Source organism: Delphinus delphis, chromosome 2 (genome assembly GCF_949987515.2).
Source record: "Delphinus delphis chromosome 2, mDelDel1.2, whole genome shotgun sequence".
NCBI classification, from domain to species: domain Eukaryota; kingdom Metazoa; phylum Chordata; class Mammalia; order Artiodactyla; family Delphinidae; genus Delphinus; species Delphinus delphis.
This window is the reverse complement of record NC_082684.1, coordinates 15,822,188-15,840,839: the sequence shown is the minus strand read 5'-3', so window position 1 is coordinate 15,840,839 and position 18,652 is coordinate 15,822,188. Positions and strand designations below refer to the sequence as shown.

The 18,652-nt window shown below is 35.8% G+C and overlaps 1 protein-coding gene across 3 annotated transcripts in view; it reads left to right on the top strand.

The window, feature by feature from the left end:
* SPATA7 (spermatogenesis associated 7) overlaps nucleotides 1-18,133 on the top strand; it is a 35,740-nt gene extending 17,607 nt beyond the window's left edge. For 2 of the 3 annotated variants that reach the window (XM_060004085.1, XM_060004087.2), the window contains 7 exons: nucleotides 6,877-7,352; nucleotides 8,491-8,557; nucleotides 10,228-10,343; nucleotides 11,868-11,921; nucleotides 13,282-13,359; nucleotides 17,077-17,134; nucleotides 17,398-18,133. In XM_060004085.1, coding sequence (XP_059860068.1) covers nucleotides 6,877-7,352; nucleotides 8,491-8,557; nucleotides 10,228-10,343; nucleotides 11,868-11,921; nucleotides 13,282-13,359; nucleotides 17,077-17,134; nucleotides 17,398-17,979 — 1,431 coding nt within the window. In that variant the 3' untranslated portion in view covers nucleotides 17,980-18,133. The remainder of the gene's footprint in view (nucleotides 1-6,876; nucleotides 7,353-8,490; nucleotides 8,558-10,227; nucleotides 10,344-11,867; nucleotides 11,922-13,281; nucleotides 13,360-17,076; nucleotides 17,135-17,397) is intronic. The other variant, XM_060004086.1, reaches the window with a different exon arrangement.
* Nucleotides 18,134-18,652: the final 519 nt, after the last annotated feature.

Sequence of the window (18,652 nt, the reverse complement as noted above, 5' to 3'; positions counted from 1 at the left end):
AAAGTATTTTACAGTTTCCATTATAATTTATTCTTTAACTCAAGCGTCTTTTAGAAGTGTTTATTAATCTCTATTTTTTTTCCTGGTTTTCTCTTTGTTACAGATTTCTAGCCTAATTGTATTTTGATCAGGGAACATCTGTGTGATATCCATTTCTTGAAATTTGTTGAGACTTGTTTTATGGCCCAGTAGGTAGACAGTTTTTTTTTCTTTTATTTGTTTGGACAATATTTTGTAATGCACTATGTCATATATGTTTGAAAAGAAAATATATTCTGTAGCTGTATGTAGTATTTAATATATAGTGTATGCATTAGATTAAGTTTTATATCTTTTAGGTGTTCAAATCTTGTTGATCTTTTTGTCTAATTAGTCTATCTTTTATTAAGAGAACTCTTTCACATGATTATATATTTAGCTATTTCTCCAAGAATTAGTACTAGCAATTTTTGTTTTATATTTTTGAGTCTATATTATTATATACATACAGACTTAGAGATGATATATTTTCTTGGTGAATCTAACCTGTTGTCACTGTGGTTTGAACTTCTTTGCCTTGATGCTTTTTATATTAAAGTGTTTTCTGATAGTGATATAGTTAAACCAGCTTTCATTTCATTAGTATTCCTTTGGTATATCTTTTTCCTTTTTTTTTTTTTTTAACGGTACGCGGGCCTCTCACTGTTGTGGCCTCTCCTATTGCAGAGCACAGGCTCCAGACGCGCAGGCTCAGCGGCCATGGCTCATGGGCCCAGCCGCTCCGCGTCATGTGGGATCTTCCCGGACCGGGACACGAACCCATGTCGCCTGCATCGGCAGGCGGACTCTCAAGCACTGCACCACCAGGGAAGCCCCCACTTTTTCCATTTTTTAATCCTAATATTTTAGATAGGTTTTAGGTGGGTCAGATTATTCACTCTGATAATCTTTGCCTTTTAAAGTGGAGCATTTAGTATGTTTTCATTTCTTCTTTCTTCTTGTGTACTTTCTATTTGACCCACAGTAGTAGGCAGGATTCTAAGCCCCACAGTGATCCCCACCCTTAAATAATCCCCTCGTCTTGAGTGTAGGCAGTACCTGTAACTTGCTTCTAACCTATGGGATGCAGCAAAGGTGATGGAATATCACTTCTGTAATTGTTATGTGGCAAAGTGAAGGGAATTTCCCCCTGTAGATTGAGAGAAAGGAAAAATTGGTCTGAGAGTAATTTCTGCAGTGGGTGCTGTTCCCCTCCCCTAGCCATGCCAAAGAAACAAGGGAAGGGGGAAATTTTCTCAGGATTCTTCCTGCTCTTCCCTGAGAGCTTTTGGCGGAAAAGCTCTTTCCTAGAGGAAAAGCCTGCAAGAGGGTACAAACTCCCCAAGTCTCAGAGGCTTCATACTCTTACACTAGTCCACACTCAGTCCTTAGCAATTAGCTAAAAACTTCTAGCATAATCTTCTTACCAGTTTATATGTCATTCAGCAGCATCTGTCCCAAATAAGTAAATGCTTAGGTTCTGTTTCTCCCTGCAGGGCCTATATCACTGTGGATTTTAGGTTAGTTGTGACCTTAGTTCTCTCAATAGTTCAAGAAAAATCATTAATTTGCAGTTTGTCCAGCTTTTTTTCTTATTATAATGGTGAGACCTATGCTCTTTCCATTTCTCTCCATCTGTCAGCTGAAACTGGAAGTCTTTTTGTGTGTGTGATGGTCTCTTTTTAAACTTTTTAATTTTGAAAATTTTAGCATCTCTAAAAATAGAGTGGTATAATGAACCCACGTGTTCTTGTCCCCTAAGTGCAACGATGATCAATTCAGGGCCAGACTTATTTCATGTATATCCTCACTCACTACCTGCATCCCAGATTATTTTGATGCAAATACCAGATATATAATTTTATCTATAAATATTTCTGTATATATCTAAATATTTAAAAGATAGACCACCATACCATTATTATGCCTTAAAAATTAATAATTCCTTAATATCATCAAATATCCACTGTTCACATTTCCCCATTATCTCTCTCTCTTTTTTTTAAGTTTGTTGGAATTGGAATCTAAATAATTTCAACTAATGGATACATTTCTTTTAATCAATAATTTCTCTTTCCCCCACCTTTTTATCCCCCTACAATTTATGTGTTGGAAAAAACTTGAGTCATTTGTCTTGGCTTAAGGTTTTTGTGGACCATCTGGGTAATGCAAATTTAGGCTGCAAGCTTGTGTGGAAGCAGCATATGATTTCGCATTCTCAAAGGCCACTGTTCTCTCAGTGCCAGTGTTCAAGATGGGCAAGTTTCTTTGTAAGTCATCTAATTGGAGGGTCGCCATTGAGAGAATCCCAGATTCATGAGCATGGTCTCCTAGACTGTCTAGATTAGGCCCTGAGCTTTGTTTTCTGTCCCCTAGCAACTGTGATATGGAAAAACTATTGCCTGTTGGTAAAAGCCATTTCATTTTTGACTCCAGCTCTTTCTATTGTACATGAAGATGTGACATATCAGTAGGCAGGGGTAAAGACTAAGGGCATTTGTGAATTAAGAGTGAACCTGGAAAAAAAAAAAAAAAAAAAGAGTGAACCTGGGTCCTTTTTCTCTGAGAAGTGTGGCAGAGCCATAGACCAGTTTTTAGTTGGGAAGTTATGTCATCATATTGACACTTTACAAAGACTACACTGGCAGCAGGGAAGGACAGACTAATTGTGTGACAGTTGCAGTATAGGGAAGAAATGATTAAGATATGATCTATAAGACAGCAGAAGGAGCATAAGGAATATATATTTAGGAGCCATTTAGAAAGTAGAATCCCCAGGACTTGGTGACTGATCAGATGATATGAAGAGCAAGAGGCAGGAATTAAAGAGGTTTCCAGGTTTCTGGCTTGGGCAACTGGGAGGTTTCCAGGTTTCTGGCTTGCCCGAGTTTACTTGTTCGGACCTGTTTAATTTGAGATGCCTTTGGAACATCTAATATATTCAGTAGAGAGCTGGATATAAGTATCTGTGTCAGGAGAGAGGTCTGGGCTGAAAATAGATTTGGGAGTCATCAGGAAAGCTGTAAATATGTTTAAGAGTCCCCAAGGCTGTTTTATAGATAAAAGGACTAGGAATAGAGCTGCTTCCTTTAGAATAAGCCTGCTATACACTGTACCATCTGGGAATCTGTTCATCAGTATTTGACTCATGTATGTATTTTCATTTTCAGTGATGGTACTTTTTAAACATATTTTTTAAATATGTTTCTATTATCTAGCATTTTGAATATAAATAATTCTATTTTGAGGTAAGGATGGGATTTGTTGAAAACAAAATATATAATTAAGTCTGTAAACGGATGATTTTTTCCTTCAGTCACTGTAACCCTGTAACTTTTTGCTTCTAAAAATATAGTTCATTTATGCTTTTATATAAGTATATTTTTTACTCCATTTAGACTTAATAGTAATTTGCAATTTGCTTACATTTTTTATAATACTTGATGATAAATATTTAGATACATTCAAATTAAAATTATTATTTGGGGCATAATATTTTGATAATTGGGTGGGTTTATGATTAACAGTTACCTGTAGTTATAATCTGCATTTACTGAAAAGTTTGCTACAATTCAAAAGAAAGTGGTAACTTTGGCCTCTGGACATATTAGCTGTTTATATACGTGAGACCATGTAATCAAAAACTTTTTCTTTAACTGCCCACACTGTAATATGGGCTACTTATTTTCTCTTACATTTTGACTTACATGCTATCACCTCAGACACTTTTCAGTCTGCACCTTGTACCTCACACACAGTTATTCACCACTCACTCACATCACTGGTGCAGCACATACCCTGTGATATTAAGATTAATTGAATATATGAATGTGATTCATGTTCTTAAATAAATTATTTTAAAAGCACTATAAAACAGTGAAAATCAGAAGCTATCAGTTTCTTTTGTAAAATACAATTTGAAGCTTTTTGCAAAACAAGTGTTAATCAAAATTTTAAATAAATTGTATCTATCCTGTTCTGCACTTGAATTGATTCCTCAACTGTTTTAAAACCTGACAATTGGAAAATCTTTGTATACCATTTCTTCTGACATTATCCCTGAAAAAGATTGATTTAATACTCAGTTATTCTGTGGTTGTAAAATTGGATAGGTATTTTTGACATAAAAACATGTATGTGTTAACTGTCAATGATTATCACTTTACATAAATTCTTAAATCACAGAAACAGTTTACAACAAATTGCATTAAAGTGAAAGTGGTCAGATTACCACCAGAATTTTTGTTCCATTGACAATAATTGATGAACACTTTTCTGATTTTAGAACTTTACAGTGATCTGCTATTTTAATGTTGGTGAATTTACCAGTGTGTTACACATTTTCTATGAAAATCATATCCAAGCTTTCTGATATTCGTAGTGAAAAATTATATAATCTCAAAAAAGCAGATAGGTACAGTTGGTTTTGCACTGTGTTCTACTGGTTTCCCAGGAAAGAAGAAGTAGGATACAGGGTAGGAATTATAAGATATAAAGATACAGAAAAGTTTCATGCCTTCAATTGATTCAAGAGCAATTTTCCCAGCCCATTTCAGACAGATGAGAGTATATTCCTGCCTTTAAAGACTTTCTTTGGTATTTCATTTTGTTTATTAAATAACCATTACTGGTAAGAATTTTCTCACAGGCAATCTAATGCCTTATGCATTTCTGCCTGCTATGATCCCAATTTGTTCTGTTCCCCAAGTGTAAATAATTCCTGTGATTATTATTTAATAGCCCTAAAAGATTTTTCAGATCATACTTAGAAATTGCTTTCCGGAGAGCCAGACTCCTCTGGTACATAAGGTGCAGTGTGAACCTAGTTTGGGAACACTTTTTACAACTAACGTGTTAAAGTCCTTAACTAAACACTACCCTAGTAACTCACAGTTTAATGCCAAAATACTTAGTTGCTTTGAGTAATTCTGCTTTATATTTGGGATAAAGTTGGAAAGCACTTGGAAAGGAAATAGGTGACTTGACCTATTTTAGGCTGTAGTCACCATATCTAGTTATCTGCAATTTCCTTGCTGAGGTAAATCAATATGTAAGTTAGCTGACTTGTTCATTACCATGAAAGGAGTTAAAATCAGCTTAAGATTCCTGGTGGTGTAAAAAAAATCTAAAAATGTATAAATTTCAAATGAGTCTGTAAAATAGATAGTGTGATATAATGGGAAGAGCATAGGTTCACCTGGGTTCAAATCTATGAGACCCTGCCCCTCAGGTTCTTCATCTGCATAGTAGAGGTACTAATTGTACCACCACCCAGAAGTTGATGTGATGATTAAATGAGTCGTACGTGTAAATTAATTAGAACAGTACCTTGCACATAGTATGCACTCCGTATGTAATAGTAGCAGTGGTAATAGTAACAGTTCTTACTATTCCTCTTTTATTTCTACTCAAAGGCAATAACAGTACCTTGTGCACAGAAAGCACTCAGCTCCTTTCTTATTCAGCTTGCTTATCTTCCTCTTGTTTTCCTCCCCATGAGCTTGTAGGACAGATATAACTGGCTAAATCCCAGCCTTTTTCACTGCAGATTACCTTCCATGTAACTTCTGCTCTACCATTTAATAAAGTGCCTCAAAGTTCTGTAAAGGATACACAGGTGTCCCTAAAGTCTGGAATCATGGACAAGGCATCTAGTCTATGGGCACCTAGTCTGTAAAAGAATAAAATATTACCTATACTCTTAAACCTTATGAATACCCTGTAGAAATAGTTCTTCCAAAGTTAAACCAAACATATATACAATGGAATACCACTCAGCCATAAAAAAGAATGAAATAAAGCCATTTGCAGCAACAGGGATGCATCAAGAGATTATCATACTAAGTGAAGTAAGTCAGAAAGAGAAAGGCAGATACCATATGATATCACTTATGTGTGGAACCTAAAATATGGCACAAGTGAACCTATCTATGAAACAGAAACAGACTCACAGACATAGAGAACAGACTTGTGGTTGCCAAGGGGGAGGGCAGGTGGGAGAGGGATGGATTGGGAGCTTGGGGTTAGTAGGTGCAAACTATTACATATAGAATGGATAAACAAAAAGGTCCTACTGTATAGCACAGGGAACTATATTCAATATCCTGGGATAAACCATAATGGAAAAGAATATTAAAAAGAATGTATATATGTGTATAACTGACTCACTTTGCTGTACAACAGAAATTAACACAACATTGTAAATCAACTATACTTCAATTAAAAAAAAATTTTTTTTTAATGGTTAAACCAAAAAGAAATAGAGCAGGCCAAAATGCCTTCCTTTCAAAGCTTTCCCCACTCATGAGAGGTTGAGAAAGAAACATATGAACTTCCCTATGGCATCAGCCTTTCTTAATTATGTTTAAAATATCAGTTACTTAAATCAGGGCTCCATACATCTATACATTGTGAAGAGAAGTTCCTTTTCATTCCTTCAAAGCCTTTAAGTCACAGAGGAACTGCTGGCACTGAAGGTGGTCATGACAAGGCAGGAATGGGTGGATGCTGCCACCAGCAGTGGTTGAGAAGGGGATTAGTACTCACGATTGGTTTGGAAACTCAAAACTGAGATCTACCTCAGTACACAGGTTCAAGACCACAAATATGGTTATATGTTATTAATCATTTTTTTAGTTTCAGAAAGAAAAATGATTGCTATTGCTTATATTTAGAATTACATTTTTATATATTAATAATTCAAAAACTTGAATATAACTTCAAATACAAATTTTCAGGAACATACACACTATATTTGTAGAGCCCTGAGGCTCTACATTTTTTAATGTGTAATCTGGAGATCCCCAATTATCTGAATTTGTAAATGTAACTGATCACTGTTAAACCAAATGTTCTTAGCCTCCAGGAGAACCACAAGATGAAGATGCTATGTTAATCGAACAAGTGAACAGATTTCCATCCTTTAAAAGGTCACCAGTAACTTCTTCAGAGCGACTACACTTAAATCCACCTAAATCCGATAAAGTCCTCACAAATGGTACTGAGAAGAACTCCAGTTCCTTCCTGTCCAGCATGGATCACGCTGCCTCTGGGCCCAGGAAATCATCCTCTGGAACCTCCTACGGCAGAAGGTCCCGGAGCACATCCCTAAATTCCCAGCGGTTTCAGTTAGTAATTTCAAAAGCACCCAGTGGGGACCTTTTGGATAAACATTCTGAACTCTTTTCTAACAGACATTTGCCATTCACCCCACGCACTTTAAAAACAGAAGCAAAATCTTTCCTGTCACAGTATCGATATTATACACCTGCCAAAAGAAAAAAGGATTTTACAGATCAGCAGATAGAAGCTGAAACTCAGACTCAATTAAGCAGGTATGGCACAACAGCCAATAGTAGATCCTTCAAGATGTGGTAGAAATTAAATAATATTCCTTACTTTATATCATGTACCCTATGTGCCACACTTAAGGTCTGGTGGTGCCCTTTTGATTAGAATGAGGTTAATGTGGCTTTTCCTTCTGCATGAATCACTAGAACAACTATCAGAGTAATTGTTGAAAAAATAAATAGCTATTAAACTTGTCAAGCTCCTTATAAACATGAATGTTACGTATTTTAATTTATTGTTTCAAACATGGTACTAGAACTTTTGTATGTTTTTAAATATACTTTCAGAGAATCCGTAAAATATGTCATCAGACAGCATTTGTGTAAATATGTTTATTGATTTATGTTAGAAATGGCAAAACAATGGGCTATATTGGGGGAGAAAAAGCAACTGTTTGTCTAACTACCCCTATGCTTCCCTCCCTGCAAATACTCAGCAACAGCTCCTCAGGTATAATGTAGGCAATTGGGATAATTTCTGGAAATTAAGTATAATTTGCCTCAGTAATATTTTCATATACAGTAGTGCCTGGCACATAATGAATATTCATTAAAGGTTGCCAGATGGTTGAAGAAAGAAACAAATCTTGTAAAGTATTGAGTGTTAGCGAATTTGTGATTGTTTTTCCTAGTGTTATATAAATGAATACTTATCTGGTGCTAGGTTTTAATTATTTTTAAAAGTAAAAAACAATTTATGATTAGTATTCTTTTGTCTGGGTAAAGATAAGAGGTATAGTAAGATCAGTCTGTATACATTTAAAGAATTAAGGAATTAAATCTAATGATAGAATTTTTAAGTGAAGAAGAAATGAGGGAAGCAAATACAACGAATACTTTTCTGATTATATTTTTGACAGCTTTTGAAGATAATGCTTTCCTCTTCCCTAGTCCCATTCTGTCCAACTGAAATCTAGCTGCTATTCAAAAAAAGGAAAAAGAGGCATATGTAATCCAAACCATATCTATTTCCCGATTATATAATTAGAAATTACACATTCTACAAGAATAGATGCATTTTATCTCTCATGTTTGAAGTTTATTTTTTTCTAGCCAGTAAAGCTTATTACCACAGTGTTTATACTTTGAAGATTTAACAATAATTTCTTTTAAAATATTACAGCTTTCAATCTGATTTTGAGACAGTTGAGATTAAGAACTTCACAGATTCAGAAATGAACATAAAGCAGGTAATAAAGATGAGATTTCTTTGTGTCCTACATTAGAATTATAGCTGCTTTAACAGAACATGTGTAGCTATTTGGACTGTGAAGAATAATCTCTTGATGACACTTCTTGCATGTGATACAACCAGTATACAGAAGTATTGCTTGTTTACAGATGGTTATATGTCTCTGTGAGCGGCCAGGTGGATCCTGCCCAATCCGGGAAGTCATTGTTTGTTGGCAACTTTTCTAGGTGGTTGGTTGGCTGGCTGGATAGACGGATGGATGAGTAAAATACCTTATATGTTCTTTTCAAAGTTGCAGGCTTGGATCACTAAAGGAGCCAGAAAAGTTGTACAGAAGTTATTTTAGTTTCTATGCCTGTATTTTTTTTAAAGAATTGCCACTGATTATATTATTGGAAATAATACATTTTATAAAAACAGATGGATATCATTCTCCTGTGCTTGCTTTTACTTTTTTCTAGACTGTAAAGATCTTTTTTAGTGTTTGTATTTTGAATGTTTAGCAATCATTTATTTTAAAATATTACAGCTTTAAGTCTGACTTTGAGATATAAACTGATTATTTTTATTTTAGGGGTATTAATCATACACTAATTTAAATTTATTGTTTGTGAAAAGGGTTTGTCTATTAAAATGTCAAGCAGATTCAGGGATAATATAAGCATACTCAGCTTCCCTCTTCCCTTCTGAAAATGGGTAGCGGATCGTAGTTTTCCATCCCAGCCATTAATAGCTGTTTGACATAGGGTTCTGCCATTTAAGGCCCAAGGACAAATCAGTTCCTCTGAGAGCTGAGTTTCCACCTCTAGAAAAACTGTACTTAATGTGCAGGATCATTGGAAGGATTAAATGTTGTAGGTAAAGTACCTAGTCTGACCTGGGCTCAGTAAATGATGGCTATGACTAGCTTGAGATTTAGGAAGAGGGTTTTTAGCTCCGTAGATAACTGAATAAACTAAAGCAGAAGTCCGTTTTTATGACATTGTGCTCCGAATGTTTATCTAATAACCCTGTAAGAAAACGGCATGTCCCCTTACTCCATAATCAACTTGAGGAAGCTAGTAAGAGTATTAGCTACAGTAGATAGACCATCCTAACAGCACTTTTAAAACGGTAAAGCACTACACATAAATTAGCATTCTAAAGATTAACTCAGATAATGCAAGTAAATGCTTGACACAGTATCTGGCCCCTCATAAGCGTTCTATAAAAGTAGGCTGCCATTATTTTTGTTTTTTTCTTTATATTGTTGTTCATACTGCCGGAGCTACCACTGCTTCTACAATACATATTTGATAGGTTGGCATTTGAAACAGATGGGCTATTTGAGTTTCTGAATAATTGGCTATTTTCTCTCAAGTTTACTTATTTGCTTGGTTTCTCTTTATATGTTTATTTGTGGTATTCTTTAATGTCATTTAAAATATTCATCATTAAAATATAAGAAATTGTTTGACCTTTAAATAAATTTAAGAAAAAAGTCTTGATTGTATGAAAAGTGAATTCTGAAACATCCTTTGTCCTAATATATCAGTCACATTTATCTACTGGGTATCTCTGTGCTCTTTCATCAACTATTTTTGGAAATTTCCTGTTTTGCTTTAGTTCTGCTTTCATAATGTATTTTTGAAGCAAAATAAAGATTTATTCTTCTCATTGCATCCCCAGGCATCTAGCTGTATGTCGTATGGTACCAAAGGAAAAATAACCCCTTTACCTTTACAAGGACATGAATTACCATGGGATGAGGTTAAAGACAGTGCTCTTCAGTGCTCCTCATCAAGGTATTTCACCTGTTTATATCTAACTGCTTTCCTGTGTAACAGACGTACAGACTTTGCAACATGAGGGGACTTCCCTGGCGGTCCAGTGGTTAAGACTTCGTGCTTCCACTCCAGGGGGCGAAGGTTTGACCCTGGTCAGGGGAACTAAGATCCCACGTGCCGCTTGCTGTAGCGGGGCGGTGGCAGGGGACAGACACTTCAGACTTGGAAACATGAGTACTGTTTTAACTGAATGCTGTCCCATCTGTTTTGGTATTACACAATTCAGTGGCCCTGTTAGTTTTACTAAGGAAGTATTACGAAGTAGGTAGTCACTAAAAGTGTAAATGAATTCATTTTGCTAATTCATTAATAAAGGGAAAAGGGACACAGGCTTGTATTATTTACTATCCCTCTTCATTATGAGAAAGGATTTTCCCCAAGACAGATTCTCCAGCAGTGATGCTAACCAGTTTACATGGCACAGATAGTACTGAAGAACCCTACCATTTGAGGATTCAGCATTTGTGCTTTTGAATATTCCTCATGTGCTAGTGCTTTATCTGTCCGTGCTTTGTAGAGGAGGCACTATTTTTTAAAATGACTCCTCATGTTTTGGAATTACAGAACACTGCGCCTAAATAAAAATGATAGGTTAGCAGGTAGTACAGAACCTAAAAAATGCCTTTGATAGCTTCAGCTGTCAAGTGCATTTCCAGTGTCAGAGTTTGGATAATGAGATGAAGGAGGTGGAAGGAAAAAAAGACTAAAGAGCAAGAATGAGACATCCTGTAGCAGACTGGAAGCAAGCACACACAGCCCTTCAGGGCCCAGGTCTTCCCTCAGGCCTTTCCTTAGGGAGATCTCACCTGGAAAGGCTTTATGGGGGGAGGGGGTGGCAAGGAGGTTTATTGCTGACTTCTCTGTCTGGAAATTCATGATGCTTTAGTACTCATAACTTAAGATACTCTCTTGAGCCAGTTGAGCCAGTCTTCAGTGAATATAAAGAATCACCTAAAGAAAGGGATAGTTATCTTTCCCAGTAGCTTCTATCTAAAAGAAGTAAAGTAAAATATTATAATTGAATATACCTGAATAGGAAGCTTGGAATTAACTAATGATGACATAACTGAATAATGACAAAATTTATCATAATTAACAGCTTAAAACTTTTTTCTGTAGGGAGATATGTTTCCAACATCATTTATGCTTTAATCTTAGACTAATTGTTTATACAAGGTAAGTTTCATAGTACAATTTTTAAAAGGATCATGAATTTGTAATTATAAGACTAGTTTAAAAATCTCTCTTTGCTACTTACTAGCACATGACCTTGGCAAGTTACTTAGCCTTTCTGCCCCAGGTGAATTGTTCAGGAAGTGGAAAAAATAACACCTACCTAATATACCTGACAGGGTTTTTCTGAAGATTAGATTAGATAATGAATGTGAAAAGTGCTTTAAAATTCTGAAACATATTATTACTACCATATTACTGTATGCCAAATCATTGTTTTGTTCAAACACTCTAATTTTCTCTTTCCAGGGCAGTATGTCAATGTTCCCTGCAGCCTCCTTCAGGGAGAAAAATCTATTCTGAGTAAGATATTTTTGACTTCTTCATTCTGCTTAGTGGAAATGAAGAATTAAGACTCACACAAATTATTATTAAATTAGCCAGGATTGAACACTAACCTTTCTTTACAACCAGCTTTGGGGTTCAGTCGTATAATGCACACCAAATCTGAGAGAATGACCAGAATTTTCTGAAATAATTATTAATCACTTCATCTTTATGTCCAGTAGAAATTTGTCCCTACGTTAATAATACTTGCTATTTTTTTTATAATTAGTACCCATAATTTTTATTTTTATAAATAAAAATAATAAAGATGAGTTTTAGAGAAATGTAGGCTTGGTAGCTCAGGATACCATTCTTGGAGGTTTCTTACTTCACCAGTTTTTTGCAGATAAAAAACCCACTTCTGGGTTTGAATGTTGTTTTAGTTAAGCTGTTGGTTTATTTTTTCAGGGAAAACAATCTACTTTTATAGACTTTCATTTATTCTCAAACTTGCTGCCTGTGAATTGGTTTGAAAGTGTAATTTTTATGCAGTATTTTAATCTTCTATTTGATTTGCTAATTAACTCTTTCCCTTGTATTTACTTTTTCAGTAATTGAGTAGTTGCTTGCTATTTACATTTTCTATCATCACTGATTTTTAGCTAATTAAAATCAAACCTATAATAGTACCCTAATTTTCTTGTAATAACTTGTAAAATATAGTTAACTCAGAAGATAATATAACAGAGAAATGTGTCCAAGTAATTAAAATTTATTACTGTATATACACAGATTTTTCTTTTAGAATATTTTTCCTCATCTCCAAACCTTTTGAGGAAAAAAATAATTTTTTCTGCTCGGTAAATTTCTCAACCTTAAAACAGTATGCTCTCCTAGGAGCAGGAGAGGATTTCATCGTTGAAGTTCCTGTTTCTCTGGATGACTTTCTTCCTTCCCTTCTGCCATGCAGAGGGACTCACACCTCTGCTGCTGGACCTGGTCAGGAGCCAGAGGAAATTTTAAATGCTTGTCAAGAACACGGGCCCCCGGTGGGTCACACCTAGTTGCCCTCTTGGCGCTGCCCCTGGTTGCTTTCTGTTCTGCTTTTTGTTTTGTTTAATCCTTGCTTATTTTTTACTTCCTGATGAATGTTTCAGACATCTATGAAGTTTTACTCTATTAGGGAATATTGTCTCATCTTTAATATCAATAAATATCCTTGCATAATTTGAGAAGGTAGATGTAATGTTCATTTTATAATATTCCTCATAATAATGTGAGATGGAAGTACATTTGTAATAGTACAGATATTTCTAATTAGGTACTCATGTTTCCTATCATTTTCAGAGTAAATAAGCAGTGATTTTTTATGCTGTATATCACTTTGCCTTCACAGTGAAGAAGAACTGTTGTATCTGAGTTTCATTGAAGATGTAACAGATGAAATTTTGAAACTTGGTTTATTTTCAAACAGGTTAGATTTTTTAAATTGTATTATAGTGGTTGAATGATATATTAAATACTCTTCATTTGGTGTTAATTTTTTAAAGTTATTTCCACATATTAGGAAATGAAAATGATATTGCTTTCTTAGGGGATCATGTTCTTATAATTGTAATTGTTCTTATAATTGATAGTAAATTATAAAGGATGTTTAATTCATACTCTAAGGCGAGTTCACAGTTTGGGGAGGTAGAGAAAAGAATAGAGAGTTTGTTCATTAAATACTGTCATATCTCTTAAATACAGAGAACAAATTGCCAGAGGTGGGGCAGGAGGGGCAGAATGGTTGAAGGGGGTCCAAAGGTACAAACTTCCATTTATAAAATAAACAAGTCATGGGGATATAATGTACAACATCATGACTGTAGTTAATAATATCATATTGTATATTTGAAAGTTACCAGGAGAATAGATCTTAAAAGTTCTCATTACAAGAAAAAAATTTTCTGTAACTACATATGTTAACAGATGTTAACTAGATTTATTGTGGTGATTATTTTACAGTATATACAAATATCAAATCATTACGTTGTACACCTTAAATTAATATAATAATATGGCAATTATACCTCAATTTCAAAAAAATTTATCACAAAGAAAAAGAAATGGTATCCATATTTTTTGTTATAAATTTATTTATTTTTGGTTGCATTGGGTCTTCATTGCTGCACGTGGGCTTTCTCTAGTTGCGGCGAGCGGGAGCTACTCTTCATTTCAGCGCACAGGCTTCTCATTGTCATGGCTTCTCTTGTTGCGGAGCACAGACTCTAGGTGTGCGGGCTTCAATAGTTGCAGCACACGGGCTCAGTGGTTGTGGCTCTCGGGCTTCAATAGTTGCGGCATGCGGGGTCAGTAGTTGTGGCTCACGGGCTCTAGAGCGCAGCCTCAGTAGTTGTGGCGCACAGGCTTAGTTGCTCCATGGCATGTGGGATCCTCCCAGACCGGGGCTCGAACCCATGTCCCCTGCATTGGCAGGCAGATGCTTTTTTTTAAATAATTTATTTATTTTTATTTTTGGCTGTGTTGGGTCTTCGTTGCGTGCAGGCTTTCTTTAGTTGCAGCAGGTGGGGGCTACTCTTTGTTGCGGTGTGCAGGCTTCTCATTGCGGTGGCTTCTCTTATTGCAGAGCATGGGCTCTAGGCATACGGGCTTCAGTAGTTGTGGCACATGGGCTCAGTAGTTGTGGTTTGTGGACGCTAGAGCACAGCTCAGTAGTTGTGGCATGCAGGTTCAGTAGTTGTGGCTCACAGGCTCTAGAGCACAGGCTCAGTAGTTGTGGCGCATAGGCTTAGTTGCTCTGCAGCATGTGGGATCTTCTCGGACACGGGTTCGAGCCTCCTGCATTGGCAGGAGGATTCTTAACCACTGTGCCACCAGGGAAGCCCCTGGTATCCATATTTTAAAGAAAACCATAAAACTGTCTTTATTCACAGATGACATTGTCACCCATGTAAAAATCCCATATAGTCTACAAAGAAACAAGCCAAAAAAATACTGTTATATCCGTTAGTTTATAATAGACTAGTAAACTAAATTTTGCTGTTTCTTTGCAAAGATCCATCATCTCTTTTTACTATTTGAAACTGTCATGAGAATCAAAAGCAAGCTTTTTTTTTGTTACAACTGTTACTAGTAACGTGAGGACAAATTAAAGGCTACATTTGCACACTGTGAGTGAAAGGGGAAGTTTGCAAAACCAGATTAGTATTGTATATCTTAAGGAAACTGTGTGGTCCTGAGCCAGCTTATACATTTATTTAGCTGAAATTCATTTAGATAAAACTTTATGATATGTATCATAGGACCCCATTATGTATATGCTACATGCGCTCCCTGTCATAGTAATATGTGAAGTGCAGACATTTTTAATGAGTTATTTCTATTTCTATATGAAGTTTCTTAAAGCGAACATTGTCATTATTAGTATAAAAAGCTACACCAAAAAGACCTGAATTTTTTTACAATAATTCTGTTTACCTCTTTATGTTAAAAAGGAATGTTTGCATAATGGGTGTAGAGTTTTAGATTTGCAGGATGAAAAAGTTCTATTGATCGGTTTCACAACAGTGTGAATATACGTAATGCCACTGAACTGTAGATTTAAAATTGGTTAAGATGGGGCTTCCCTGGTGGCGCAGTGGTTGAGAGTCCGCCTGCCGATGCAGGGGACATGGGTTCGTGCCCCTGTCCGGGAAGATCCCACATGCCGCGGAGCGGCTGGGCCCGTGAGCCATGGCCGCTGAGCCTGCACGTCTGGAGCCTGTGCTCCGCAACGGGAGAGGCCACAACGGTGGTAGGCCCGCGTACCGCAAAAAAAAAAAAAAGTTGGTTAAGATGGTAAATTTTATGTGTTCTTTTTACCACTACCACAGCAAAAACATTGATACCAACTGTAAATAAAAACAATAAAGCAAAGGTTAGAAGCCAAAACAAAAATGGTTGGCATGAAAAATGTGTATTTATGCTTAAAAAACTCACATTTTTCTTTTAGATTATAAGGCTGTTTATTATGGCAATTTTTATAGTAGCACCAAAAAATGTAATCAACCTACATGTTGAATAGTAAAGGTTCAGCTGAATAAATTGTAGAATATAATAGTAAGTTCTGTTCAGAAATTTTAAATGATGTTGTAGAAGTGAATTTATTGATGCATAAAGATGTTCAAAATATATAGTTGATTAGAAAAGCAATATAGATATCAAAACAGTATGTATTGTGTAATCCCAATTTTGGTAAAGAAATATATATGCATAGAACAGTGCCCAGAAGTGAATGGTCCAAACATTATTGATAGTTTTAAAATACAGGATACAGATTTCTTGGACTTTTTAAACATTTCAAATAATTCAGAAAAACTAAATCTAAGATTGGCTCATAACTTCACTGAGAGTAACAAATGGTAAAATGAAACCGGTTGATATACTCCTGTGATAGCTAGACAAGCATGGTGTAGTTGAAAGAATGTGTCTGGAGCCAGACATATCTGGGTTTCATTCTCTTAATTGCTTGTGACCTTAGGGGAGAGTAAACCATCATCTTAGACTATGTCGTTTTCTCATCTTTTAAAATGGGTTTTATAATACCTTTGTCTCCCAGTATTGGTCATGATCAGAGACGTATAATGATTATTATTTGTCCAGCACAAATGTCTAACACTTAGTGGTGCTTAATAAGTGATAACTTTAGGTTTTTATGTGAATTTACTATGAGTGGAATTTTTTTCAAGTACAATTTGGAAGCATTGTAAGGTAACTCTTTACAAAATTCTTTGTAAAGAATTTTCTTTAGGGGTTTGCTTTTGGGGGGTTGTATATGTGAAAGAGAAAGAGGGGGGAAGGCTTTTGATGTTTGTGTATGTGTGTGAGAGAAAAAAGATAAAGAACTTTTTGTGTGTGGGGGGGGGGTGGAACGTCACTGAAGATATTTTATTAACAGAAATGTAAGTAGCATGCAGTCTTTTTAGAAGAAACATTGGCATCTGTTACATAACTAAAACATAGTGGAAGCCATACTAGCTTCCAAATTGGAGAACTTGACAGAACAGGGAAGGATTAGTGTTTATCTCTGGAAAGAAAAAGGGTAATCTAAAACATATTTTCCAACCTTTAGTAGTTTATTGTATGGCTATTTTATATTTAGCTGATTTTCTGATTTTGAGACATTAACATTTTTATTTATCATTTGTAGGTTTCTAGAACAACTGTTTGAGAGACATATAAAACAAAATAAACATCATTTGGAGGAGGTTTGTTGTCTTTAGAACTTCATTAGAAAATTTCTAATATAGAAAGAATTTTAAAGTTTTACCATACTCTCAATCAATGCATTAAGAGCAAGCACTTTTTTTCCCTTGTGCTTTTATGTGTACTCTGGGGGTGAGGGGTGCGGGCAGAATGTGGAAGAAGAAGTATGAATCCTGCTGAGGTTAGCAGCACTGCAGACAAAAGTAATTCAATTTGACTAGCTTAATTAATATTATTATTCTTGTTTTTTTTTTTTTAACTCCAGGAAAAAATGCGCCACCTGCTACATATCCTAAAGGTGGACTTAGGCTGCATGTCCAAGGAAAACTCAGTAATGCTAGATGATGTTGGTATGTTGCATTTACTTGATTTTGAAAAGGCTGAGAATTCAGAACAAAATGAATATAAAAATGAACAAGATTTAGCCATTCAACAGGAACGTCAAGAATACCAAAAAGCTTTGACTATGTTATTGTCTGTTCCAAAGGATGAGAACAAGATAGTCTCTTCACCAAATGAATTTTTCCTGCCTGTCTATAAATCACAGGATTCAGAAGGGGTTATAATTCAACAGGTAAATGATGAAACGAATCTTGGAACTTCAGTTTGGGATGAAAAAAATGTAAGTATGTCAGACAGTTTACTAGACCAAGAAACTTCTGTGAATGTCATTGAAGGAGACAAAGACAATGAAAGAGTCGAGACTTCAAGTGAATTGTGTTGTTTTAGCACAGCACTCTCCCCGTCTGTTCAGTTATGCAGTGTCAACGATGGTAACCAGGACATGGAAGGACCAACTCTCAAAATCATGGAAATGAGCATTGAGGACCGATCTTTCGATGCTTGATCTTCATTAATAAATATCCCAAATGGCCAATAATTCAACATTCCTTTCACTTTTTTTTACTTTTTTTTACTTTTTTATATTAAGATTTGTTTGTTTTCTATGTTGTATAATAAATTACTGTACATTTAGCAGCTTGAAACAGCACACATGTATTATTTATCCCACAGTTTCTGTGGACCAAGAGTCTGAGCACAGCGTAGATGGGTCCTGTGCCCTTGGTCTCACAAATCTATAATCCAGGTGTTGGCTTGGGCTGTGGTCTCATCTGGAGGCTGGACTGGGGGTAGATTCTGCTTCCACACTGTTTTCAGGTTGTTGGCATAATTTCTTTCCTTGTAACTTCAGGTTTGAGGGCTTTAGATTCTTGCCGGCTGCGGCCATTGGCCACCCTCAGCGACTAGAGGCTGCCTGCCATTCCCTGTTACTTGGCCCTCTCCATAGACAGCTCACAGCCTGGCTGCTTGCTTCTCTAAGGCTAATAGGAGAAAGAGAGAGACTGCTAGCAAGATGGAGTCTCATAAAACATAATCATAACATGATCACAGGAATGATTTCTATCACCTTTGCCATATTCTTTTGGTTAAAAGCAAGTCACAGGTCCTACCCCCACTTAAGAGGTAGGATACAAGGGTGTGAATGCCAGAAAGTGAGAACCACTGGGGTCTCCTTAGGA